The 23,256-nt window shown below is 45.0% G+C and overlaps 4 protein-coding genes across 6 annotated transcripts in view; 1 reads left to right on the forward strand and 3 right to left on the reverse strand.

Moving 5' to 3' along the window:
* LOC126561846 (kinesin-like protein subito) overlaps positions 1-23,256 on the forward strand; it is a 247,380-nt gene that overhangs the window by 188,286 nt on the left and 35,838 nt on the right. The window lies entirely within an intron of this gene.
* Positions 1-23,256, reverse strand: part of LOC126561552 (WD repeat-containing protein 47) — a 228,377-nt gene that overhangs the window by 73,691 nt on the left and 131,430 nt on the right. The window lies entirely within an intron of this gene.
* LOC126562421 (Y-box-binding protein 1) lies at positions 117-1,322 on the reverse strand. Its single transcript, XM_050218933.1, has one exon. The coding sequence runs from the start codon at positions 1,301-1,303 to the stop codon at positions 125-127; it is 1,179 nt and encodes a 392-aa protein (XP_050074890.1). The 5' UTR covers positions 1,304-1,322; the 3' UTR covers positions 117-124.
* Positions 6,204-23,256, reverse strand: part of LOC126561269 (triple functional domain protein) — a 163,905-nt gene continuing 146,852 nt past the window's right edge. For both annotated transcript variants that reach the window (XM_050217240.1, XM_050217239.1), the window contains 8 exons: positions 21,953-22,028; positions 8,229-8,340; positions 7,551-8,140; positions 7,352-7,468; positions 7,083-7,272; positions 6,794-6,988; positions 6,516-6,725; positions 6,204-6,438 (listed from right to left, as the gene is read on the reverse strand). In XM_050217240.1, the coding sequence (XP_050073197.1) occupies positions 6,205-6,438; positions 6,516-6,725; positions 6,794-6,988; positions 7,083-7,272; positions 7,352-7,468; positions 7,551-8,140; positions 8,229-8,340; positions 21,953-22,028 (1,724 nt within the window). In that variant the 3' untranslated portion in view covers position 6,204. The remainder of the gene's footprint in view (positions 6,439-6,515; positions 6,726-6,793; positions 6,989-7,082; positions 7,273-7,351; positions 7,469-7,550; positions 8,141-8,228; positions 8,341-21,952; positions 22,029-23,256) is intronic.

Raw genomic sequence — 23,256 nt, forward strand, 5'->3', positions numbered from 1 at the left:
CCGCTCGATGTTAAAAAGGATGATAAACTGAGCGCGACCATCCGGTCTCTTACGGTGTTACTCGAGCCGGGTACCCGCGTACACTGACGTGATGCAAGTTTATAGTGGTCGGTGTGTGTTTGCTTTATGCCGAACTTTCGGTGGTCGTATTTTGGACGGCATTGTTAAAGCCACCCTCGTTACGCGGACGCTGCGGATTGCGACCTCGGCGCGGGAAACGTCCACGGCCACCGGAACCACGTCCCTGCATGCCACCGCCGCGGCGTGGTGGTGGTGGTGCCATCTGCTCCTGACCCCCACCGTTCTGCTGATAGTCGGCCTGATAGTCCGGCCGGTAGCCACCGCGGCGCGGTCCCGGTGGACCACCCATACCACCACCGCGACCACCGCTACGATAGTTGCGGCGGAAGAATCGTCGCGGACCACCGCCACCCCGACCACCCGGGCCTCCCCGCATGCCACCATTGTCGTCCATCATGTTCTGATCTGCCATCTGGCCATTGTCACCCATATCGCGGCGTGGGCCGCGCGGTGCGGGTCGGGAGTAGTACGATGCGTAACCTCCGCGACCCCTGGGACGATAGCGGCGCGGTTGCTGTTGTTGTTGCTGCTGCTGCTGCTGCTGCTTATTGCCCGATTGTTGTTGGGGCTGATGTTGTTGCTGCTGCTGCTGGGGTTGAGCCTGCATCTGACCATCGTTTTGCTGCTGTCCATCACCCTGTCCACCTTCCAGCTGACCGTCCTTGTTGCGGGTTTGTCCCGGGCGCCGTTGACCACGCTTTAGCCACCAGTTACGGAAGCCGCGGCGCTTTTCCGCCGCATACTGACTACCCTTTACCGGTTCACCCTGCGGTCCGGTCACGTTGGCCGCCTCATTACCCTTCTCGCCGATCACCACATCGAACTCAACCTGTTCACCGTCGCCGACCGACCTGACAGCTTTCTTTGGGTTGTTGCGAGCAATTGCCGACTGGTGGACAAACACGTCCTCCTGCGTGTCGCCACGGTTAATAAAACCGTAGCCGCTCTTTACGTTGAACCATTTCACGACGCCCGTTACCTTCGTCGCGATTATTTCCTTCTGCGGTTGTGGCGGTGCGGCTGGGGCGGCGGCGGCAGGTGCGGTACCGGTTGCAACAGCCGGCTTCTGACCGGCATCCTGCAGGGCGGGCTGTGGTTGTGGCTGCTGCTGGTCACCGGAAGCCGTCTGTTGCGGCGCCTGCTGTTGTTGGGCGGCCTGCTGCTGCTGTTGTGGTGCGGCCGGTGCCTGCTGCTGTTCGACACTTGCTTGCTGGTCAGCCATATTGCGCAGACCCTGCTCTAATTCAACCCCTATATTTCACACACAACCGGACGTACGAACTGTCAGAAAAATGGCGACAATGGGGTGTTAAAAACGGGGAAACAAAACTACCCGGGTGGTACGAAATAATGGTGGAAACTTACAATTTACAGCTGCTTTTGGTGTTGCTGCTACAGGCCACACTCTTTTTTAGTGGGGGAGCGAGGGACCGACCGAGTTCTGGGAACTTTTCCACTGGTTGCTGTGATGGTGGCGGTGGTGGTAATGATGTTCTTATAACCTGCACGGTACCGTCTCGAGATTTTCCCTAAAGACGTGGGTAAGCTCGGATGTTATGAGCGGATGTTCACTGGGCCTGTGTTAACCTGCTGCTGCTGCTACGATGCAAAGTTGAACGCGGTAGTCATACTACGCGGGAGCGAGCGTTTTTTCCGGATGATGAAAATTTCAACGTTTCTCAATTCGCCATCAAGAAGCAAATCACATTTCTTTTTTCGGCAGACCAAGATTACCCTGGACAAGGTGTGCCGGTTGACCAATGTGTGGCTAAAACGTCAAACAACTAGTTTGACAGCTGGACAATGGGTTCGTTTTGAAATTTTCACCACGTGTTTGTAGGAGGCGAGCATTTTCAAATTTGATTTGCGCTAATCGAAATTATTTCGAAGGGAAAGAAAATGGTTTTGCAAATATAAATATTATGTAAAGCATACGCTTTTTGTTGATTGACTAACGGTAAAAAGAAAAGCCATCAATCCAACTTTGAAACCATTCTCCATTATCCATACAAATATAGCAGACCACTGCCTCTGATATCTGCCGGCATTGCTTCTATTAATCTTATGTTTTCAAAATGTACATAAAATGAGGTTATGCTGCCTGGAAAAGTCCGGCATACGAATCCTTCCCCTGTTGTAAATTCACCCTCTGTCCCGGACTTCTTCTTGGCTAAACGACCGCTAAGGTCTTGCCGGCCATCGAAATGGCTTACTAGACTTACCGATACCAAGTATTTGGATAGTCAATCCTCACTATGGGGTGACGATCCGGATGAGCTGTGATCCTTTGTCCGGCCGTTTGAAGACCGGCGCCGCTGTAGCCTCTACTACCCGTCCTCCCCCCCTAGGCAAATTATAAAATGTAATTTCCAACATTTTTGGGACTTTTGAAGAGACTCTCTGACTGATCGCAACAGCGACCAAATGTCTAAGATAATTTGATTGAAGCAATCAGGTTGCTCGAAATATTTTTAATCGGATGTGAAAATTGCACCCACCAATCCATCGTCAGCAATCACTTTTAACGGATTTTTATTTATCTTCACTTGTTCTCCGTTGTTCTTTTGCTTGCTTGTGTAGTTTGTGTGCTGTTATCAGCACATTTGTTGTCCATTATTCCATATACTACTCCAGTTTTTATCCCATCGTTTAACTTGACTTTCCTCGCCTTTCTGCAGTCCAAGAGGCTGCATTCCTTTTTGCTTTTTATTTATAGTCTAATTTTGGGGGGAGGAGAGGATGTGATTTACTTTCGAACTTATTTCTTCTTCTTGGTTTGATTTCATCGCACAATGTACAACATAATTATTCCCCCCCTTGTCTGGGGGTGTAATTATTCTCACTTTTGATCGCGTCGTCCTGTCGGCATTTTATATTCTGCTTCCCCTTTATATGACTTTGTTCATTGATTTATCGCTTTCCTGCTGCTTTTATATCGTAATTTGTAATTTGTCCAGCCACGCGCATTAGAACTCAGGCCTTAGGAGCATAATATACTTTTTTTGTTTGCAATATTTTACACATGCGTTTGATTTGTATGCGACTATTCCCTCTTTAGTTTTTTCTTCTTTCCGACTCTCTGGCCTGACTGCTTCGAACTGCTTTTGTCTTAGTCAACAAACCGGAACGGAAAAACAGTATTAGAGAGTAAGTTAGGGGAGGGAACTTCCGCTGCACATTTGCGCCACTGAACGGTAGATTATTAGTTATAAATTAAACATTATAACATATTACTATAATATATTATCACACAAATGTTATCTTCCTTCTGTTTTTATCCCTTCCTTACTTTGCTTAGCTTGCTTGCTCTCCACTAATATGTTTTGTGTTGTTCCACGTGCTTCTTTTCCCGCGCTGCGTTTAATTTCTCTTCCTTCATTACTTAGCTGCAAATGGTACGAAATCTACACCAGCTGCACCGGATCTCGATCGATGTCGGATTTGGATTTTACAATTACAATTACACAGTAGTAGTAATAGTACACTATGCTGCATTTTGAATGTTTGTTCGGAATTAACTCAAATTCCGTTAGTGAAATAGTTGACCAAATGCTTAAGGGAACAACAAGCAAAAAAAAAAACCTTAACAGTTGAGCGACAAAAAAGAATAATTTTCAACCCAATTTGAAAATGGTTCCTCCTTTGGCTCTAATTAAATGGTAGTAAACGCTCAGAGACTTTTGTTCTTTAGAAAGCCTTCAATGTAGGAGAGCTTAGAAGATAAAAACTGAAAATACACTTTGAAAAAATAAACTATCCACTAACAGCCCATTACCGATCGATAAAACGAGCTGCAATTTTGAAAGTAAAGCTTGTAAGTAGTTTTCCCTTTTTTGTTTTGTTTTACTTAAAATTACACATTAAATACCATTCATTAGGCTAGGGGATGCGCGATTGATTTCTAATTATAACCGAAGAATGCTTTTTTGCTGGCAAAACTGGCAAACATACCATATTCATTCATCTCTCGGTGTGAAATGAATCATAATCAATTAATGAGAAATGTAAGTAAAAGGAATTTAAGGCAACAGAAAAATGCTCAACTAATTACCGAAAGTCGTACAGAGTGCGATTGGAAAAAAGCATTTAAAATGAATACAGAAGTTTTCACGTCCTTCGTTAGATGACATTGTCCTATGACGGGTCTCTACGCACGTGGCAGAAGATGCAAATGGAGCCATTTTCTGTCCAAAGTTCCTCATGAACATAAATAAGCCTGCAAAACGTGTTCATCTACTTTCGCACCCTTTTTCCTGTGGTTTGCTTGTCAGTCTCAATATTCAACATTCTCACTAATACAGGCCGAATTCTTCAACAGGGGTCAAGAGATTGTGTGTGATTGTGAAGCAGCACACAAAAGAGAATACATTTTTTGGAAGAAAAATAGAAAAAATATTACACAATTTATATGGGAAAACAACAGTGAGGACACTCCTCACTCTCCGTACCAATGAAGGATTAATATCAGATTAAACAATTTCCTTACCTTTTCCCCCTGGCCAGTTTTACGTGACGTGCGCAACGTCGCGAACGCTTTTGTTTGCTTCATGTTTCCTCCTTTTCTAGTTTTGCGCCTTAAAAATCGCCTGCGAAACCTATGAGGTGCACTTTGTATGGTGCTGCTATTGCTGCTACAAAATCAAGCAGTTCCTAGATCCCACACTTGGATGTTTTTTGTCCGTTAAACCTTCGTCACAAATTACTAAAGGGATTTGGGGGGGAGGCGGCAAAAATGACAAAATATCAAAAATATGTTTTGCTGTGCTACACATCTGAGTTCTCGCGTTCTCTCTCTCTCTTTCTCTATTTCTCCATCTGTTTGAGTCTATTCCTTCTTTGCTTCCTTCTTTTCGGGATGTTAATTTTGCTTCTTCATCTTCACCGATATTTTGCATCCTTAGCTTGCTTTAACTACTTTTTGCACGATTGATTTGCATCTGACTGCTGCTTATCCTGAATGTAGGATATTCTTTTTAATAATCATATTCATAAAATATATGCTTTGCTTTGTTTGTTTTGTATCTTTTTTTTTTTTGTTTGTTTGTTTTGTTTTGTTGTATGTAATCGATATTCTTTTCTATTCTAATATTACTGTGTGTTTATGCTTTTCCTTGCTCGCTCACTTTCCTCTATTCGCTTAATTTTTCTGGTTTCATATTCAATGTTGCCCGTTTGTTGCATTGTTCTTGATATTCCTTTTGTTTTTCTCTTTGTTACACTAGTATTTGTATCGGTTGACCAATATGCCTATAAGATACACATTAAGCCATCGGTTAACGGTTTACTTGCTCCTTTAACGGCGACATACCACCATTGTCTATCATAATCGCATCAATAATGCTGATTTTAACGAGTAAGTTTGGTATTGTATGTGTGTGTGTGTGTGTGTGTGTGTGTGTGTGTGTGTGTGTGTGTGTGTGGTAGATTTGTTTTTCTCTTCTGCTGCTTCCTCTGTTAACATTTTAGCACATTACCCATTCTCCTCTACTCTTGTTGCAGCTTGTTTGGTAAGTTTTCGGGTGTGGCAAGCGCGAAAGATGAACGTGCACGTTTTGTTTAAAGAGTAATTTGCTTTATTCTTTTTGTGTGTTTTGTTTCTTCATGCCTTCATTATTCTTTCTCGGCCTGTTTGCAATCACGTTTGCTTTTATATGCTATATAACCGTGATACTTTGTTGAATGGTTAGCTTCTTGCCTCTTATCTCTTACGCGTGTGTGAGTGGGTGTGATGCAATCGGATTTCCATTCGCAAATTTAATTTGCTACATTGTGATTGGCTGCTACCTGGTGTGAAAATGATGTTCAACCTTTGCTTGTCCATAAATTAATGAATTTAAATGTTTCCTTTTACGAAACGCAACCAAACGAAATGCTAAATTTCCATACGATCATCTTCAGCTGTGCAAAACAATGCACAGATGCATAATTTTTACAATAAAAATAAATAATACTCGTGTGATGCGTCGCTAATATAACAATTTAAATCGCAAAAATATAAAACAGAAAACGGATACTGTACCTGCTTGTCCCGGCACTTGGGCAGAATTCGAACAAAAAACCCATTATTTAAAAAAACAAACTCCCTTCTGTGTGTGTCTGTCTGTGTGTGTCGGGTGTGATGTCTTAGGAATCCTTCGTCAGTTCCTTTTGGTAAGCGATGGGGCTTACGAGCGCCTTGAGGAAATCGTTCTGCGTTTTCAGTATCTCGTGTATCGTGTTGAGCCACTCGTTATGTAGCTCCGGTGTCGGTGCGGTGCAGATATAGCTAAGACTGGAACGTTGCGGGTCGATTGAGCAAAGCGAGAACCGGTTGCCATTTGTCTGGTCCGAAAGATCTTGTAGTGTCATTTTGTTCACCTGGATCAGAGAGAATCGTTCGACAAATTTAGTATAGAGGAATCCTCCTCCTTCTTGTTTATCTTTGCCATGCCTACCTGTATGTGTGCCTTGTAGATGTAGTTGGGACTGGTGAACTGTGTCTTCTTTCCGACGATTTCGGCAAAGATGATGTTCTGCTCGAACAGAAACACGTGCAACTCCTTCGGTTTCTGGGAGTTGTACGAGTTCTTATCACTAGTTGAGGCACCCTCGACACAGTACAGTGGACCGTGGAGCAGCAGTTTGCCCTGTGTCGTTATTTTACCCTACCAAAAACAAAGCAAATAAATTATTACTCGCGATGAAATACAAACAGACGCTTTCACACACCTACCTCAAACTTTTGTAACCGACCAACGTCCATCATGTCGTTGGCAGCCTTAGGAACTACTTGCATTATATGCATCGCTTCCTTCAATCCTGGTACCTCCTCAGTGAGACCGGCCCGCAGAGTATGCTTCAGGATATCTTTCAACAGTAACTCGTACTTCATTATTCTTTGGACTGGTTTGATGAGCATATCTCCTAACTGGAAAAGGGAAGGCCGTCCAAAGTAATAAATGTCATTAACGTAATGCGCCTGCCATCAAATTCCGCCCTCGTCCCAAAACGAAGACACTTACACATAGTTTATACTTTAACTTTAAGCGTAATTCATCGAAGTAACTCATATGCTCCTGCACAATGTGCTCCGAGACAGGTTTGTTTTGACAGTAGACGACGTACATGTGCAGCTTTCGCTCGCTACGCTTTATCAGCGACCCGAGCTCGTAAGGATTCTGTAGACACTTTTGCAATGATTTGAGAAAATGACTAAAATCCGGACGGAAAAAAGAAGAGGTTAGATGATAAGAACGTGTATGGGAGGAGTGATTTCGTGTTCCAAACTTACTCTCTGTGCCACTCGTATATTGCTTCAATGTTACCAAACACCATCCGTTCCTTGCCACCCTTCAGATCGTCCGGGATGAGTACCGTGCTCGAGGGATTTCGAATTTCCGCAATGTACCTGCACAAAACCCAAGATACATTAGTAATTGTTTGTTGGTTTCGTTGACTAAAAGGCTTATTACGAGCTGTGGATCACCTACCCATTTACGATCTGGGAAAGATCATTCACGTACGCTTCCTCGGTGGTGACGAGCTCCCGCAGCGCATAGTTCCGCTTCCGCAGTATATCCTCAATGCCCTGCTCCTCGGTCAGATTCTCGTCTGCCGCCTCATTCTCAGAAAACTGTGGCGAAATGGCAGGCTTTGCCGCGATCGTATGTCCACCGTTCAGTGCCATCGTCGAGGTACCGCTCCCGTCACCACCACCGCCGACCAGCCCCATTGCCATCGCCGAACTGCTACCGTCATTTTCTAGATACTTTAAATTTTCCACCTTCTGCTTCACGAACTGCTCGATCTCGGTCAGATCCGCCGGTGGCTGTGCGCTGGACGGTTCCTCTAGCGATTTCAGCGATAGTGCCTTCGTGATCTTGTTCGCAGTGCCGGTGGCATCTTCGGAGGACGAAGGTGCCGCATTAGCGCCGCTTAAGGCGGATGCGGTATCCTGAATCGGTTTCATCGGTGGCGGAAGTTCGATCGCCGTTGCTTCCTCATCTTCCGCTTCGAGCTGCACCTGGCTGGCGGCTGTCGATGATTCTTGCTCTTCCGGTGGTTTCTCCTGCTGGTTGGGCTGCAGGAGGAAACAAAAAACGCACAGAAAATAGAGGATTGATTAGTAGGACGGGTTCATCCAATAGAAACGTGTCTATCGATCTTACCTTAACCTTCTTATCGGAGCCCTTTTTGTTGATGAGAGACTTCTCCACCGGGGGTAGCTTGTCCGATTTGCCGTGCGAAAGCTTCCGGAACTGTGTCGGTAGCCATTTTTTCCTGCCAAGTCAAAACCAAAAAAAAAAAAAAGGTAAACAAACGTTAGCAAATGACTCATCTCCATATAAACATCCACAGTCCATAAAAAGTCATCTATCATTTCGCAACGGCTATTTTCTATTACAACAATTGGATCGCTTATTTGCCGTAGTAGACTTTCTTAGATAACAAACACACTGTGGCGCGATAACAGGAAAATAATATTGAATGGCGTATTCGTGCAAGAGTGCACTTCTTTCGCTGCTTTTGATAGCAACTCTATTCAATAACCTGATCAAGAGACTGTGCAGGGTTGTCCAGCTGATCGGGAACGAACTTAAGCGTGAAACCGTTCCGTCGGGTTTGGTGGATCGTTTCGATTTGTTTCTACCCATTGAAAGTTGGTCTATCTTTCCTTCGTTCGGACTGTTCACCTTGAAGGGCTTCCGTGTACTGGGGCCGTTTTTTCGAAGACCATCTTAAAATAGCACCTTTCCCTGACGATTTCGCAAAAATCCCGATGCCTTCCCGAATCAGTGAAGGATTGATACTTCCTTATCGTGATGATTGGTAGTGGAGTAGCATACGGAATTGCTTATCGGGAAGCTTAACACCGTCCAGTATGTACGTATGTGGTCAGTGTGCTTCGAATTTGTTCCACACACACAGACATACACAAATCTTTTATTTGCTTAGCAAAATGTTCCCCCACAAACTCGATCGCTCCCGAATCGACCTTAGAAGGGATGAATGAAAAGTATAGTTCCGATTCGGAACCCATTCCTACCTGTCCCCCATTCCCATTGACGGTGGATGTAACACTAACGCATCATTATCAACATCAACGTCGCCTTTTTGCTGATATTCCGTATCGTTTGCTTCACGCCCAATCCGCAGGAAACGGTGACCACGGGAGGTAGTTGTCTCGGGTGTACAACAATCTTGCCGGCAGCACGCAAACTGGAACCAACTTTGCAAACACAGTGCACACGACATGGCTACATCCCACGTGCGCTCTCAGGAGTATGTTGAATATTCTAATGCTTCCCTAAAGCCGTCGTCCGTCCGATAGATTATTACACGAGCAGTTCCACACTTCCAGTCGTTCTTGACCCGGTTATTAGTCATTCAAAACTGCAGTTCAATAGAGTAAGAGAGTGGGAAGGTCCTCTCTGCCTCCCCTGCAGGCACACCTTTACACAACACGCGCGAATAATCGGGAACCTTCCCAGGGATCGTGAAACCCGAACTCTGGGTGAATCTGTTTTATTTTCTACCGATTTTCCGTATCACCGTACTACGCTTGTCTACGCTTATGGAAGGAGCTTTAATTACTGGAAGGCAATAGAGGGCAAAAACAACGAGAAAAAAACACTGCCACCGATTCACACCGGACTGATAAAAAACCACCGCGCATAACGCTGTGTGGTGTGCGTGTTGTCCCACCGTCATCATCATCATCAATGTACAATTTCGAGGGGAAATCATCAATCCCCGTGCTGGCACAAAACAAATGGGAAATGACAAATGAATAAAACATACACATCAGAACCTTCCAACGAAGGCTCACAACATGGCCACGCTCTGATAGTGTCACCAATGTTAGGCCACACACTACTTTCAGTGTGTGTAGTGGTCGCGGGAACGTTATCTGTGGTCGAGTCACTCTGGTACTTCCCTTACATGGCCTAGACAACCCACCGAAAACCCAACCCAACTCAACCCGGTTCACGGTCGCGCTTTTATCTATTCCTGCCTGCAACGTCACACACCTGTCGCACACTCTGCAACAATCGCAAAACCGGTCGTTTCTGCAGTGCGCCATCGTGTCGTGTGTGCGTGCCAGTCGGTGGACAACTTTTGTGAGTTGTTATGATTTGAAGGTGTCTCATCAGGTACTAACGAGGAGATTCGAGTATTATCTAAGCTCTCGAAGAGTGAACGTGTCTGGCAGAAGGGGTTGCTCTGCCTCTCTACTGTATACTGTGAGAGATATTGTGATGAAGATCTGAGTTACTTCCAAAATTTAAGATCATGTTCGTGACAACTCTAACCGTAAAGAACTGCTCTACCATGCTAGATCACATCCTTCAATTTATGACGTTGTTGATGGATACTTCTTCAACTAGCGTTTGTGTCTGAGTAACCCCCAAACACAGAAAGTCTTTCCTTGATTTGACCAATGTTTACCCCGGGTGCGCCAGACCTCAAAAACCTCTCCAACACTTCTCAACCCTAACTACACCCCTTTGCGGACATCACACAGCCCTCTACTAGCCAGTATGTGTAAATATTTACAAAAACAAAATATTTACCACACACTCTCGCACACAGCACCCTTCTATCGCTCGGATTTTTGTTTACAACGCCACCCCCTCTAGCCTTACTGTGCACGAAAGTTGCTGAACCACAAAGCAGAGGGAAGCCGCCACTTTTATGCAAGAAAGCCGGAACATCATCCTTTCAAGCCGGGTGGACGGCGATGGACGAACAGCACCGAAAGTGATTCTCGACCAGCGCTCTACCAGCTTGACTACTAGCCCCATTTGCTGCGGGAATAGTTCCAAGGGGCACGATTTGATGGGACTCACCGCCCCTATGCTCTCTCTCTCTCTCTCTCTCTCTCTCTTTCTTATCCTGGGGACGCTACCCAACGGTGGTTCTTCTTTATGGTGCTTTACCGCCACCGTCGACGGTTGGTTTGTTTACCACTGCGCTCTAGGCACTTTATCACAAAGTGTTGACACATGTATGTCGAACTTCTATCAGCGCTTGATGGAGAGCACAGCTTGTTACTGTGCCTGTTGCTGCCTTTCACCCGTTGATGGGTAGTAGTGCGTCCAGGTGGTGTGTAGTACCGAACGATTGGTGCAAGGATTTTCCAGCATTATGCTTCCGATGGACAACCACACCAATGTCCATACCTTTTGGAGGGAGGTTAGTTGTAGTTGATGAGGTTTTCTGTTAGTGATTCAGTTACTTAGATCCAGTGTCCTTTGGACTCTATGGAGCAGTTGCATATTTATACATAATTAATTCAATATTTCCCATCTACAACGACTATTCACCACGTCAGAGTAAAACGAAACTCCAATAAATCTAATAGCCTTATTCTTCTTAGGGATTTCTCTTAATAACTTTGAACGTGAACTTACAAATACATCACCCACACGAAAATGAACCTCCCATCGTAGCCAACATCCTTGAATTGTCGCCCCAAGGGTAAGTTTAAACGTTTTTTTCCATTGCTTAATTAAGAAGCATCTTACACCCGCCACGGATGAAATAGCTATGAATGATCGCCCACATACTACCACGATATGAATGAACACGGGTTGGCGAACCCGAATCAAATATCATTCGAAGAGGTATTCTATTAATCATACCAAAAACAACATTCTACAATTCTAAACCTTTCTCGGACCGTTGCACAATCCGCACAGCTTTATTACTACGCCGAGTTATGAGGCCAAGGATCGACGAACGGGAAACGGATGAACCCTGTGTGAAACTATTTCTAAATTATGATGTTTTTTCGTCTGTTTGGTCGTCCACTTCTTCAGCTGAAATGGATCTGTCGTCTGAATATTAGGATGACATTTTTCACCTAGCAAAGAGCGACACGGTCGATTGAAAATGTACCGACGAATTGGCCTTCTCACCGCACACACACACGTCATGAGGCAACGAAATTGGATGATAGAACCAACAAAAAAACTACCAGGCGCAGAAGATTTGGCATTTCAACGATGTGCTGGTGAAAAATCACTCAACAAGTGTAATCAATTTTGTCAACATTCGGATTTAATTGGGTTCACATTTCCGTGAAACCGAACCGAGGGTAGAGAAAGAGTGAGAGGGTGTATCGGGAAAAAATATGTTCAATTATTTCCAACATCTACCTTTTTTTCCAAGGCGAAGCAACTACCCAACAGGGTCTGGAACCCAAACAAGGGATGGAGGTTCATATGTACAATCCTAAACCTAACCGTGTGACACACCGACGTACATGAATAATTTGAACACCATTAACCACTTTTGGATGGTGGCCAGAGAAGCATTTTTTTGTTCTGTTCCTACCTTTCATAATTCGAAACATTTGAGCACTCTCTGTCGGTGGAGAGTTGGCACGATTAGTCGATCGGTTTACCGTGCCAGCCCCGCGTTCCGAAAACCGAATCGGAACGTCCATCTCTTAATTAACTCTCAACGACAAGGCTGTCGATGGGCGAACGATCGCCTGCACATACACACCACTGAAGGGTGCGCAGAAGGTTGGACCATTATGATGTTTTCTTGTGCCGCCCAAAATGTCGACCAAGTCCACGACTTTAGCAGAAAAGAAAAAAAAAGGGAAGCACACCCTTCTAATGGATGACCTCTAACGAAGAGCTGTCAACGGTGGCATACGGCTAATAATTAGTATCGCTGCAGCACTTTACACATTGCATAAGTAGCGGTGTTTTGTGTGCTTAAAAATCACACCGTAATGACAATTATTTTTATCCTCCCTATTGGTTAAGTAAGGGTCCTACCATACAGGTGTGTAACAAAGTGTTTTTCCCCCTTTTAAAACCTGATTTAGAGTGTTTCCCCGAGCCATTTTTAATAACCAACCTGCGCCGCTAGAAAAAGAAGCGATCAGTACAAAACAGCCTGTTTCCGATGGGATCGATGTACCTCGTAATCTAGCTGCACACGTTTACTACCTATTTTATGTACTAGGGAATAACTAGGGAATAACCCCAAATCCTGCCTCTCTATGACGATGTTTACCAACTTTTCCAGCGTCGATGGCGCAGCATTTTTCACCGATTTGCTTACCTGACACATACATTTCCCGCACATATTTTATCTTTGTACTGATAAAGTAACGTCAGCTTTACTGCTGCACCACTCCACATGATCGTATCGATATCACGGATCTGTAAACCTCACACACTCCCTCGCTTTAATCGCGTACGTCAGCAAAAACCGCACAAAATCCCGACACAATCCGTCAATCCGTGAACTGGTTATTTTGTTGTAGTAAAGATTGCTCACTGGAAGATACACATTTGTTGTGGCAAGTGTGCCTTCACTCTCTATCCAGACGGCGTCATATTAATGGAGACGGTGGTGGGTGTTGTCACAATATTCGTCGTAGTTTTGCCAAGGACACAGAACAGCAGCAGCAGCAGCAGCCTTGGGAAGACACTGTGTGTCCGCATGTAAACACAAAACGGTCGTCTAGAGTTCAACCTCGATGTGTCACCTTTTTTGGTCACCTTTTGGGTCGATTCTAGTGCAACGCGGCGAAAGCTGTGTGGCGTATCAGTTGCCGTGGGTGATGGATGACGGTGATGATCTTGCCTTATCGGACACCCTGCCGATGATCGTTGTTTACCGCGAATTCTCTATTACAAGCACACTAATTAACGATCGCGCCCGCTGTATGAATACGATCTTTCAAAGGGTTTCCTTTAACTCAGAATAAGTCCAGAGAATCACTCTTCCCTTAACATTAACTTCTAAATGAGGGTCACTTCCTAGTCACTACTTTTCACCAGTGCATCCGTTCGCAACCGTAGCCGAACCGAGACTGTAGACTGTGCCTCCTGGGGGAGAGAAACACAGAGATCCGACACAATCTTTGACACGATCGGTTCACCTCCCTACTCCGCGCAGATTTACGGGATTTGGTGTTTTGCCCTTACATTCCTTGTCTGTTTCCTAGCCGCGAGAATTGTTGCTACACTTCTGACTAACTAGTAGCGCCGCGTAGGTGATCGCGCGCGCGAGAGAGTGAGAGTATGCATTTTGTAACGGCGCCTTCACTAAAAGACAAACAGACACAGGGTGTATCTTGGGGTTGGTTGATGATGATGCTCATCATGATGGTTTGTTGCTGTTACACGTTTTTTTTTATTACGCCAAACAGAAATAAGCAAAACGGGCCGGATCTTTGATCCGATTCTCTGTTTCTGTGGCATTGCGCTTCTCTACTGTGCGTCACACGTATTTTGAGGACTTTGGAGTGATGCTTTGTAGGGTTCAAATTTTAGTTACACAAGGAAAATTGCCTACAATTTCTTCTTATTGGCTCAATGACCTCTGTGCCTTTGGCGCTAACAAGCCTGATGCCTCGTAGTTGGATAGTTAGTGATCACTGCGGGGGAAACGGTCCAGATGGAGCTTAAACACCGGACCGTTCCCTACAACCGCTGCCACCAATATCATAACTTTGAATAATTAGCAATTAAAAGATCTGCAAGCTAGCGGATATTTTTCGATATGATTAATCGCATCGCAAAAGAGTCTTCAACAAAAAAAAATAGACAAAAACAACACGAACCATATGAAATTCAAATATTGCCTCCTCTAGTATCATCACCAGCGTCATCAGCGAGAGAGCAGTTAATCTCAGTGTCACCCATCGCCGCTGCACGGTACATTTACAATGCAAATTAGAACGACGCTCGGGTAAATAAAATCAAGCGCAGCGGCGCACACGCAACAACAGCCCCGAAGAAAGTAAAATGAGAGGAAAATTAATGTGCGATTTTTCACACCCTTTTCTCCCTTCCTAACCAGGGTAGTGTGGTGGTGGTGGTCGTCGATTTTTCGATTAGCATTTCCTTATCCACTTCTAAAGGCCGGATCGGTAGGATCGTGCGGACCGGGGGAAAAATGACGCAAAGAGCACCCCTTCCAATCTCAGCGCCGGGTATAATTACCCTCGATCTTATGACGTTGTGCGCCCTCTGTGTCTCGGCTTGTGCAAATAGGTTGGCGGTGTTGTATCCAAGGGAAGGAATAGACACCACACTATCGCGCATCATCCCGAAGCGTAGGTACAAGAAGCCAAACGAATGTGTTCTTCCGCTCCACTAGTGATGGAAAAGGTCCACTTTTTACACGAACGGAACGGAAAATGATAACTGTTGCACAGTGTCTGTCAGTTTTCTCATCTAACCAAACGATACGGGGTTTCGGTTCCATATAATGGAACTTCTGAACCGCTCGGTGGAGTTTTTTTAATGGGCAGTAGAATATGAGAAGTGCATTTTGGAGCTATGAAATCGTACAGTGAAATAATGCATTCTGTTCGGGGAGATTTGTGACTCGACTGTGAAACTTTTCAGTCTGCAGTGGATTTTCTGTCATACACATCACATCACATCGCACACATTACATACTTTTCATTCACTTTTAAACGGATATAACACAAAAATTGGACGGAAAAATTAGTTTAATCGCTGCTTCATTCAACCGGTGCAGATCGCCAAAAGCGAATCAAATTCCCTCTATTTGTACCATTCCTTGAAATGATTATTATATTCTTTTAGATGGATCGAAACCCTGAATATTGGATCAAGAACAACCATTTTCCTTTAAGAGGTAACGGATCTAACGGTGAGTGGAATAGGCGGCTGCCTAGGGCCCCGACAGATGCCTCTTGTAAGGGGGCCTTGAAACAGGGGCCCCTTGTGAGGAATCTTGCAGAAGTAGCGTATGCACTAAAAAAGAGCGACAAGAATATTGCGATTTTTCATGCATGCCACATCTCTTATCGGCCGGATACGATCGGGCAAATATTTTCCGTAGAAAGGAAAGTTTATAGACTGGAAGCCTGGATATGGACCGACGTTCAACGGAAGCTGCGGTTCACTATCAATGAAAAGGACGTCATACCTCGTTTTACTTTCTCGAGGAATAGCTTTGGCCGATGTGATTCATAGTACAAGGAGCCTCCCGATAGGTGCTACATGCATTAGAAAGTACACCAAAAATGGCGAAGTGGTGTGGCTCTCTACTCGAAGCGAGCGCTGGAAAAAATAGCATTTGGGGATTTCGATGGATCCTACCCAAGTAGCCAGGATAAGTGTAACCCAGTATCGTCCGATTGCAATTTTGTAGATCAATATGAAGAGTAAAATCTATCTTAACAATTAACCATGGTCGAAATCAGGGATTATCTCATGAAATAGGCGATCTTTTTAACAGAAAATAGATTTACAAAATTTTTTTTTAAACACTTATGGCTTAAGTATCGGCAAAAAGCTGCAGAAAGACGAAGTAAAAATTGAATTTACTTATTATTTTGATGGTTTTAGGCCCCGGCTACTCATTCTGCCAAGAGCCTGTTGAAAAATATATTTAATCATATTTTTATACCAAAAAAACGTTAACGTTGGCTTTGCTCCTCTTAGCGTTGCTTTCATTGTAATATAATTTGGATACGTTGGATAGATTTGCAATATACGTTGGAAGTGTCAAACTGTCCAAAGAAAAATGACTTGGTTGGTAGTGAACAGGGATAGAGACTCTTGAAAGGAGCCGCGATAAGGCTAGAGCAACATTTATGTTCAAACTATTTAAAGGTGAAGTGGATGCGAATCGCCTTTTAAATAAAATAAATATTCATTTCCCACGCCCAATCGCTAGATCGTCAAATCTGCGTTGACTAGACACAACCTAAGATATGCTGCGAATGAACCTATGACCGTTATGGCACACAGCTTTAACCATTCTTAAGATGGTTTAGATTTTAACCATCATACACCACACTAAACCAAGCTGCTGGATGAAGCGCCATGCTTAATTGGAAACGAAAAAGGGGGTTCATCCTCGGATCGAATCTACGGCAACGTTTTGACAAATTGTTCTCCAGAAACACAATCTTCGTTTTTCCTGGGAAAAAAACGGACCCGCTGGAAAAGCTTGTTTTAGAAGAATGACCGAACATTTTTCCCTGGAATGCATTCCCGCCTTGTGCCTTGAGGGAAAGCTGGCACGGAAAACTGATAATTGAATGGTAATTAGTACGATGGGAAAAACCGTACTACAACTTGCTCTCCGTCCATCCGTCTGTGCCCTTACGATGTAAATCGAAGATGTGCAACAGTTTCTGACAGTGCACCAAACAACAGCAACAACAAAAAAAAGGTGAAGCAACACAATTTGCATTGTCGGAGGCAAAGTACAGAGTCGTGTGTGTGTGCGTCACAGTTTTTGAGGAAATGACGAAGAAACGTGTTACGCGTCCAAATGCGGGGACTACACCCCGCCACCGGATCATCAGCTACAGCTCTTTGGTGACTCTTCTCGGATGATTGTTGTATGTACGAGCGGAACCCACCCATTGGATCCATTGGGTGGGTGGGTTGAATGGAGCTATAATTAGGATTCACCTTGATGTGTCAGACGATGGCGACGCAGTGCGAAAGAGAGAGAGATGCAGCGAAGGCGATGGAAAGGCGATTCACTCCGGCCAGTAATAAGATGTACAGCTACACGTATGGGGTGGTGTATGCAACGGTACGCGCTAAATGGCAACGATTTCCCAAGAATTTTGTCTACCGTTTTCGCTAGCCAGAAACCCGTATTACTCATGCAGGTGCAGGCACATGCAGGATGCACTTTTGAGTGCAGATTTTCCAGGTATGATCGTTAGGAAAATTGTGGGCCACATGAAATATGCACCATGCGCTAGACAAACACATATGCTGTACATTGTCCCGAGTTTTCTCCTCGCGGCAATGGACAAGAAAAGCATTACTCACGTGTTGTACAAGAATGCACAGCCTGCAGGGATAGATGACCTGCGACAAGACACACACACACACGCACGCAAAAAAAGAGAAACAAGTTAGAAAGAAATTCCTGTCCTGCATATCCAATCTTAACTGACGTGAGGCCGGGAAAGGCCACGGGTAATCGGACTCGGCCATGGTCATGGTGATGAAGAGGAAAATTGCTGATTTATTACACTACACACACACACACTACTCATTGTCAACGGTTTTCGAGCCGAGGGACAGGATTAACGTCGGTCAAATGGAGTCTCAGTTATTTTTACTACTGCTCTGTACAACACCGTGTTGTTGCTACAACTCGTTATTCCCCCTAGAGTTCCCCAGAGTGTGACCATCACACATTACTCCGCTGGTTCGTATCAGTTGCAAAGAGAAATTATCTTACCGTAGCAGAATTTCACCAAAAAACTCCCCAGAAAGTAAGGTTCCGTTCTGACACAGAAAATCATAACCCCCTTTGGCATACTCTCACGGTAAAAGGTCACACGAGTGGGACGGGGCTGCCTCCCCAAGGCCCCTAAAGCGAACTCACTTTCGGTAATGAATGAAAATAGAAGGAGCAAGGTTGGTTTGTTTAGATTTAGATTGGCTCGCCACGGGCAAGGAAGCTGCGAACGACTGGCTTTGCTGGCTAGTTGAACCTTCTGCTGGTGCGGCCTTTCGGGAATGGTGCCGTCAATGGAATTTAAAAATTTTAATTATCATTTTACTCTGTGGCTCTTCTTTTTTTTTTTTTTTGGAGAGCAGTGGATCAAGAATAATAAAACAAATACAAAACATCTCTGTTTAGGACACTTTCGCAAAAATGTTTGAAATCCTCAAAAGATTCAGGCTTTTTGTGCGGTGTGATTTAGAGCCCTCTCGCCGGTGTTTGTTCCCTCAAAGGTTAACCATTCTACTTAGCGAAATTGCTCTCGAGCGTACCATCATTATCTAGTTTTGCTTGACGCCTTTTTGCTCCCACTAGCTTCCCCCTAGAGAGGCCTATTTTATTAATTTTTACCACCTAAAAACTGGTACACGTAACCTTTTAGTTTGATTTCTACCGTACGCAACGGTGCGTATCCGGTTAATAAATGTTTCACGAGCAGGAATCACATTCGAGGATAATCTTTATCATCATCATCATCACCATTGGCTCTTCATCAGTAGCCCCAAATAGCTCCCGATGGATGTGCTTTCGGTTCAAGTAGTTGATGCTGCTCACTTGCTGCTCTTGTGTTGGAATCGGGGACAATAAATGTTCCTCCGCCAACCAGCCACGAGCCCCGAAGTTACAACACTAGTGGGTACATATGATTTCCAATTTGTGTATCCGGAGATAGCTGGACAAGTGTCCCAAGCAACCATTGCTACCAAAGCATGCTCTCGAACCGAGTACGACTAAGTTATTAAGCCCCCGAACCCGATCAAACCGGTGCTGGTGTGACCACACTTTGTGGTGTGGTTCAGGAAAAGCCAGCGTTCACAGTTGGAAAACAGATGGTCGAAAACACCCAAGAAGAGCTTCTTCACTCCGGCAACGACCATTACTGACCACCACAGGCAGGGCAGGGCATATTGCTGTACCAGTGACAAAGCGAAAAGAATGGGGAACAGACTACCAAAAAGCGAAAGAATGGGGAACAGACTACCAAACCAAGTTGAGCTTTCGTCACATTTTTATGACACACTCAACGCTTAAGCAAGGATCAAACCCAGGCGGGGTAGTAGGTGCACACCGACCTGCTATTTGGCAAGTGTCTTCCCGAAAAGGATTTCCACCCGGACAGTATAGTAGTGTGTTTACCGCACACAAACACACCTTACCGTTTACCGTTTATGGCAGCTTATGGTGTGATGTGACACCACCGACTGTGTTTTGTCGGTAAGGATATAAAACACCCAACGTCATTGCTACCTTCCCTTCTTCATTAAGCAACAGGGGACACAACAAGACATACGCGCGTGCCTCGAAAACAACCCCTCGGGTGAGGAGAATCGAGAATGCGACGTTCTTGACCGTTTTTGTCATAAATAAGGACACATCGCAATGGTACTCAAACCCCGTGACGAGCAAGGCTATTCATTCGCAAAAACGGATCCCGCCCAAGTCTACTCCTGTGACGCTTCCCGTGGAGCACCATCATCCTTATACACTCGAAAGCTCCACATCAATATTCTGGCAGCGTTTTATCGACGGGTAGTGAAATGCTGCTTCGTTGGAGCTACCATCGATGTGACCAACAACACCAACACCGAATGAACTATTCATAAGGAATTCGGTATATCCTGCAGCGGCACGGACTACCATTAATTTTCATCACGCTTTAACCACGTGGCGGTGGGTGAGCACCTTCCAACACACTCGACACGCATGAAAAGATGGCTTTGAGTAGTCGAGATTTTGGCTATGAGGCTCAAAATGAACGATACAGCTATCGTGTGGTGCAATGTGAATTTGTGAACGGATTAGGCTGAACGGCAAACAAATGGCATCCGAGGTCCGGCCGAATGGAGTATCAATTTATCAAAGGTGGGCCCTCTAAAGCAATAATTGCAATCAATAGAATATGCTTTGCCGTAGAACAAGAGCGAAAACAAAAAACACCATGAAGATGGCCCAGTTGGGATGGGCCAGAATGAATAATCGTTCCTTGTGGGTAAAAAATGGAACCGGAAACGAAATGCACAGCTCTCGCCCCGTCTGAAGTCTGAAGCAAGAGGAGTGTTGCAAATTTGAAGGGCGTGTTCAGAATTTATGTAACTTCCTGCTGATAACATAAATGCGTCGTAGGTGAATACAGCGTGGTCTAGTTGGTGGTTTCCCGTATGCATTTGTGGCGTGGTGCTGACAGATAAATGTCCACCACCTTTCTTTACGCTAGTTTTTTTAACGTTGTAATAGTCTATCGTCAGCAGTGAGTCCGCAGAATATTTGAACAAATATGTAGATCGTGGCAGCTTTACTTCCTCCACCAATCGCCCTATCACCTATTTAACCAACCAGTTTAACGTGCTTGAAAAAAAAAGCTGTTCCGCTAAAGAATATATCGAGAGGACAGAAAGAGAGCACACAGCAATTTGCCAAACAATTCACCGCCGAAAGGGAGGCGAGCCCGGTGGATAGTAGTGGTGGGCCCTCGGAAGCGGAACTACTTGGTTCCAGTTCCGGGTTTGGAATCCGTGCTGACTTCGATTCCGTTTGCAGAATCGTTTCTGGTACCGGAATCCATTCCATTCCCAAATCCAACACCATTTAAGGAGAAAAATCCAAACCTATTCAAAAATTTATTCTTAAATCGACTTCGAAACCATTTTGAGAACAGATTGCGATTCGAAGAACCGATTCCGGAGTCGATTCTGGAACCAATTCCGAACCTAATAGATTGCGGAAATTTAGAAGCACTCCGGAATCGGTTCCGACCAAAAACACTCATCTTGTCAATCACTAGTGGACAGCAACGGAACCGAACGTCAACTTTCTTCCTTCAGGTTCGCAAGTCCTGATATCCGCAGTAGCACACAACAGCACGCAGATAGATGATAAGGGAAGAAAAGTAAACACCCATCCCGTTGTGGTGTGTCCCCCCCCCCCCCCCGTCGGGTGCAAAAACAGCTGCTGTCTCGTATAGGTGGTCCTCCGTACGACATGTGGACTCCACCGTCAGCCACCGTGGTGGCAAAATGGTAAACATGTCATCAGCCCAAAGAGGTGAAGCAGCGCGCCCAGTCCACACAGGCGTACAAACAATCGATTCGATTTTACTTTCCTCCCTAGGACTTCACCCGATCCATTCCTCCTCGACGGGACGGAGGCAGATATGCTGTGCTCTTCCTCTATGCAAACACAGTGCATACCGAACGGATCGACAAGACCGTAGGCACTGGATGCAGGCATATGCCTCCCGGGAGAACCGTACAAGTTTAACCTCCAATGTACCGTCAGTCCGATGGCTCAAAAACAGAGCGAAGCGAACCAAAGTTTAAAAAACAAAATCGACCACCACACAAAGGGTCGCCATTGATGAAAAGCAAACTAATACACACGGGCAACGGTTTTTTTTTTCACTTACCCACTGAAGCCTTTCCGTTTGTTGACGGGCGACGTATGCTGGTTCGGTAGTATGCAATCATTTTCCTGCGGGACTTCTGCAAAAGAGTAAAGAGCAGAAAAAAAAATCGTATGTCAGTCAGATGTGTGAAGACGAGTAGAACAAACAATCAAACAAGCAAATAAAAACCAAAAACCGATAAATAATGGAACAATCACACCAAACAAACTTGTCCATAGTGGCACAAAGTTTTCCAATCGTCGTACACGCTACGTGCTGGGATTTTGAAGACGACTTCCCGAGTGGCATCCCGAATGGTGATCCGCATTTGCTGTTGTGATTGAAGTGTACCACTGTTTGGCATTGGTCCTCGCACCAAGTCGGCGATACGAAATATAATTGGGCGTACGATAAATAACTAGGTCAATAGAGACCGGACCGGATCAACAGTTCAGTATGAAAATGACCATTTAATGTTTGTGATTTGATTTCTATGTGATTTAGTAGAGTCCATTCTCGCTTCTAAGCTTCATCATAACTTATAGCTGAATCATTAACAGCACTATCAACGCTCCATTAATAATTGCTCTCATTGCGCTAGAAAGAAATTGCATCCAATTCCCGTCCGCTATACACGACACCGGAGCACGGCGCTCCTACCCGTCGATTTGATGGCAACTCTATTTTTAAAAAAGTCATTACGAATTATTGCCTTTTCGCCTATCCAACAGACTCTACTGAAGCTATAGGAAAGAAGAGCAAAAACGCCGCCCCAGAAAGAGACCTTGATGGTCGACTGCCAATACAAACTCACGCGATTGTTGTCGCTTCTGCTGCATTTTGCATCACATTGCATCAGCGCCAATTGGCTGTCATTCGAAATTATTACAAGGATAGACACCCATAGACTGCACACAAACACACAGTCCAGTCGGTTTCGTTTGAAATCAAATGTAATTTATCATTCCCATTTCCAGCGCCGCTAGTTGTTGCAGGGGAGTGCCGCGTTGGTACTTCGGCTATCGAACGACTCCACTTCTACCGGGCCGGGAAGTTTCCTGTGTTTACTCTGAAGGGATTAGAAAATGGACCGCCATAGCTGCTAGCAGAGGTGACAAACGATGCGCCAATCGGGAACGGGGACGACATGGAGCGCGAGAGGACCCTGTGTGCCCTCTGTAAAGCCAGTTGAAGCCTGAGGTGAGAAGCGCTTGCGGTTCGGTTGTTACATTGCTGTTCTTCATTTACGTAGCGTGTTACCCAGATTCACTTTGTGCTTTAAATCGCCCCAAGATCCGCAGCTTACCAAGTCACCAAGCACACCT

The sequence above is a fragment of the Anopheles maculipalpis genome, chromosome 3RL (assembly GCF_943734695.1).
Source record: "Anopheles maculipalpis chromosome 3RL, idAnoMacuDA_375_x, whole genome shotgun sequence".
NCBI lineage: Eukaryota > Metazoa > Arthropoda > Insecta > Diptera > Culicidae > Anopheles > Anopheles maculipalpis.

Excerpts from the sequence above, each read along its gene's own strand:
- LOC126562421 (XM_050218933.1), bottom strand. The coding sequence starts at position 1,303 with ATGGCTGACCAGCAAGCAAGTGTCGAACAGCAGCAGGCACCGGCCGCA.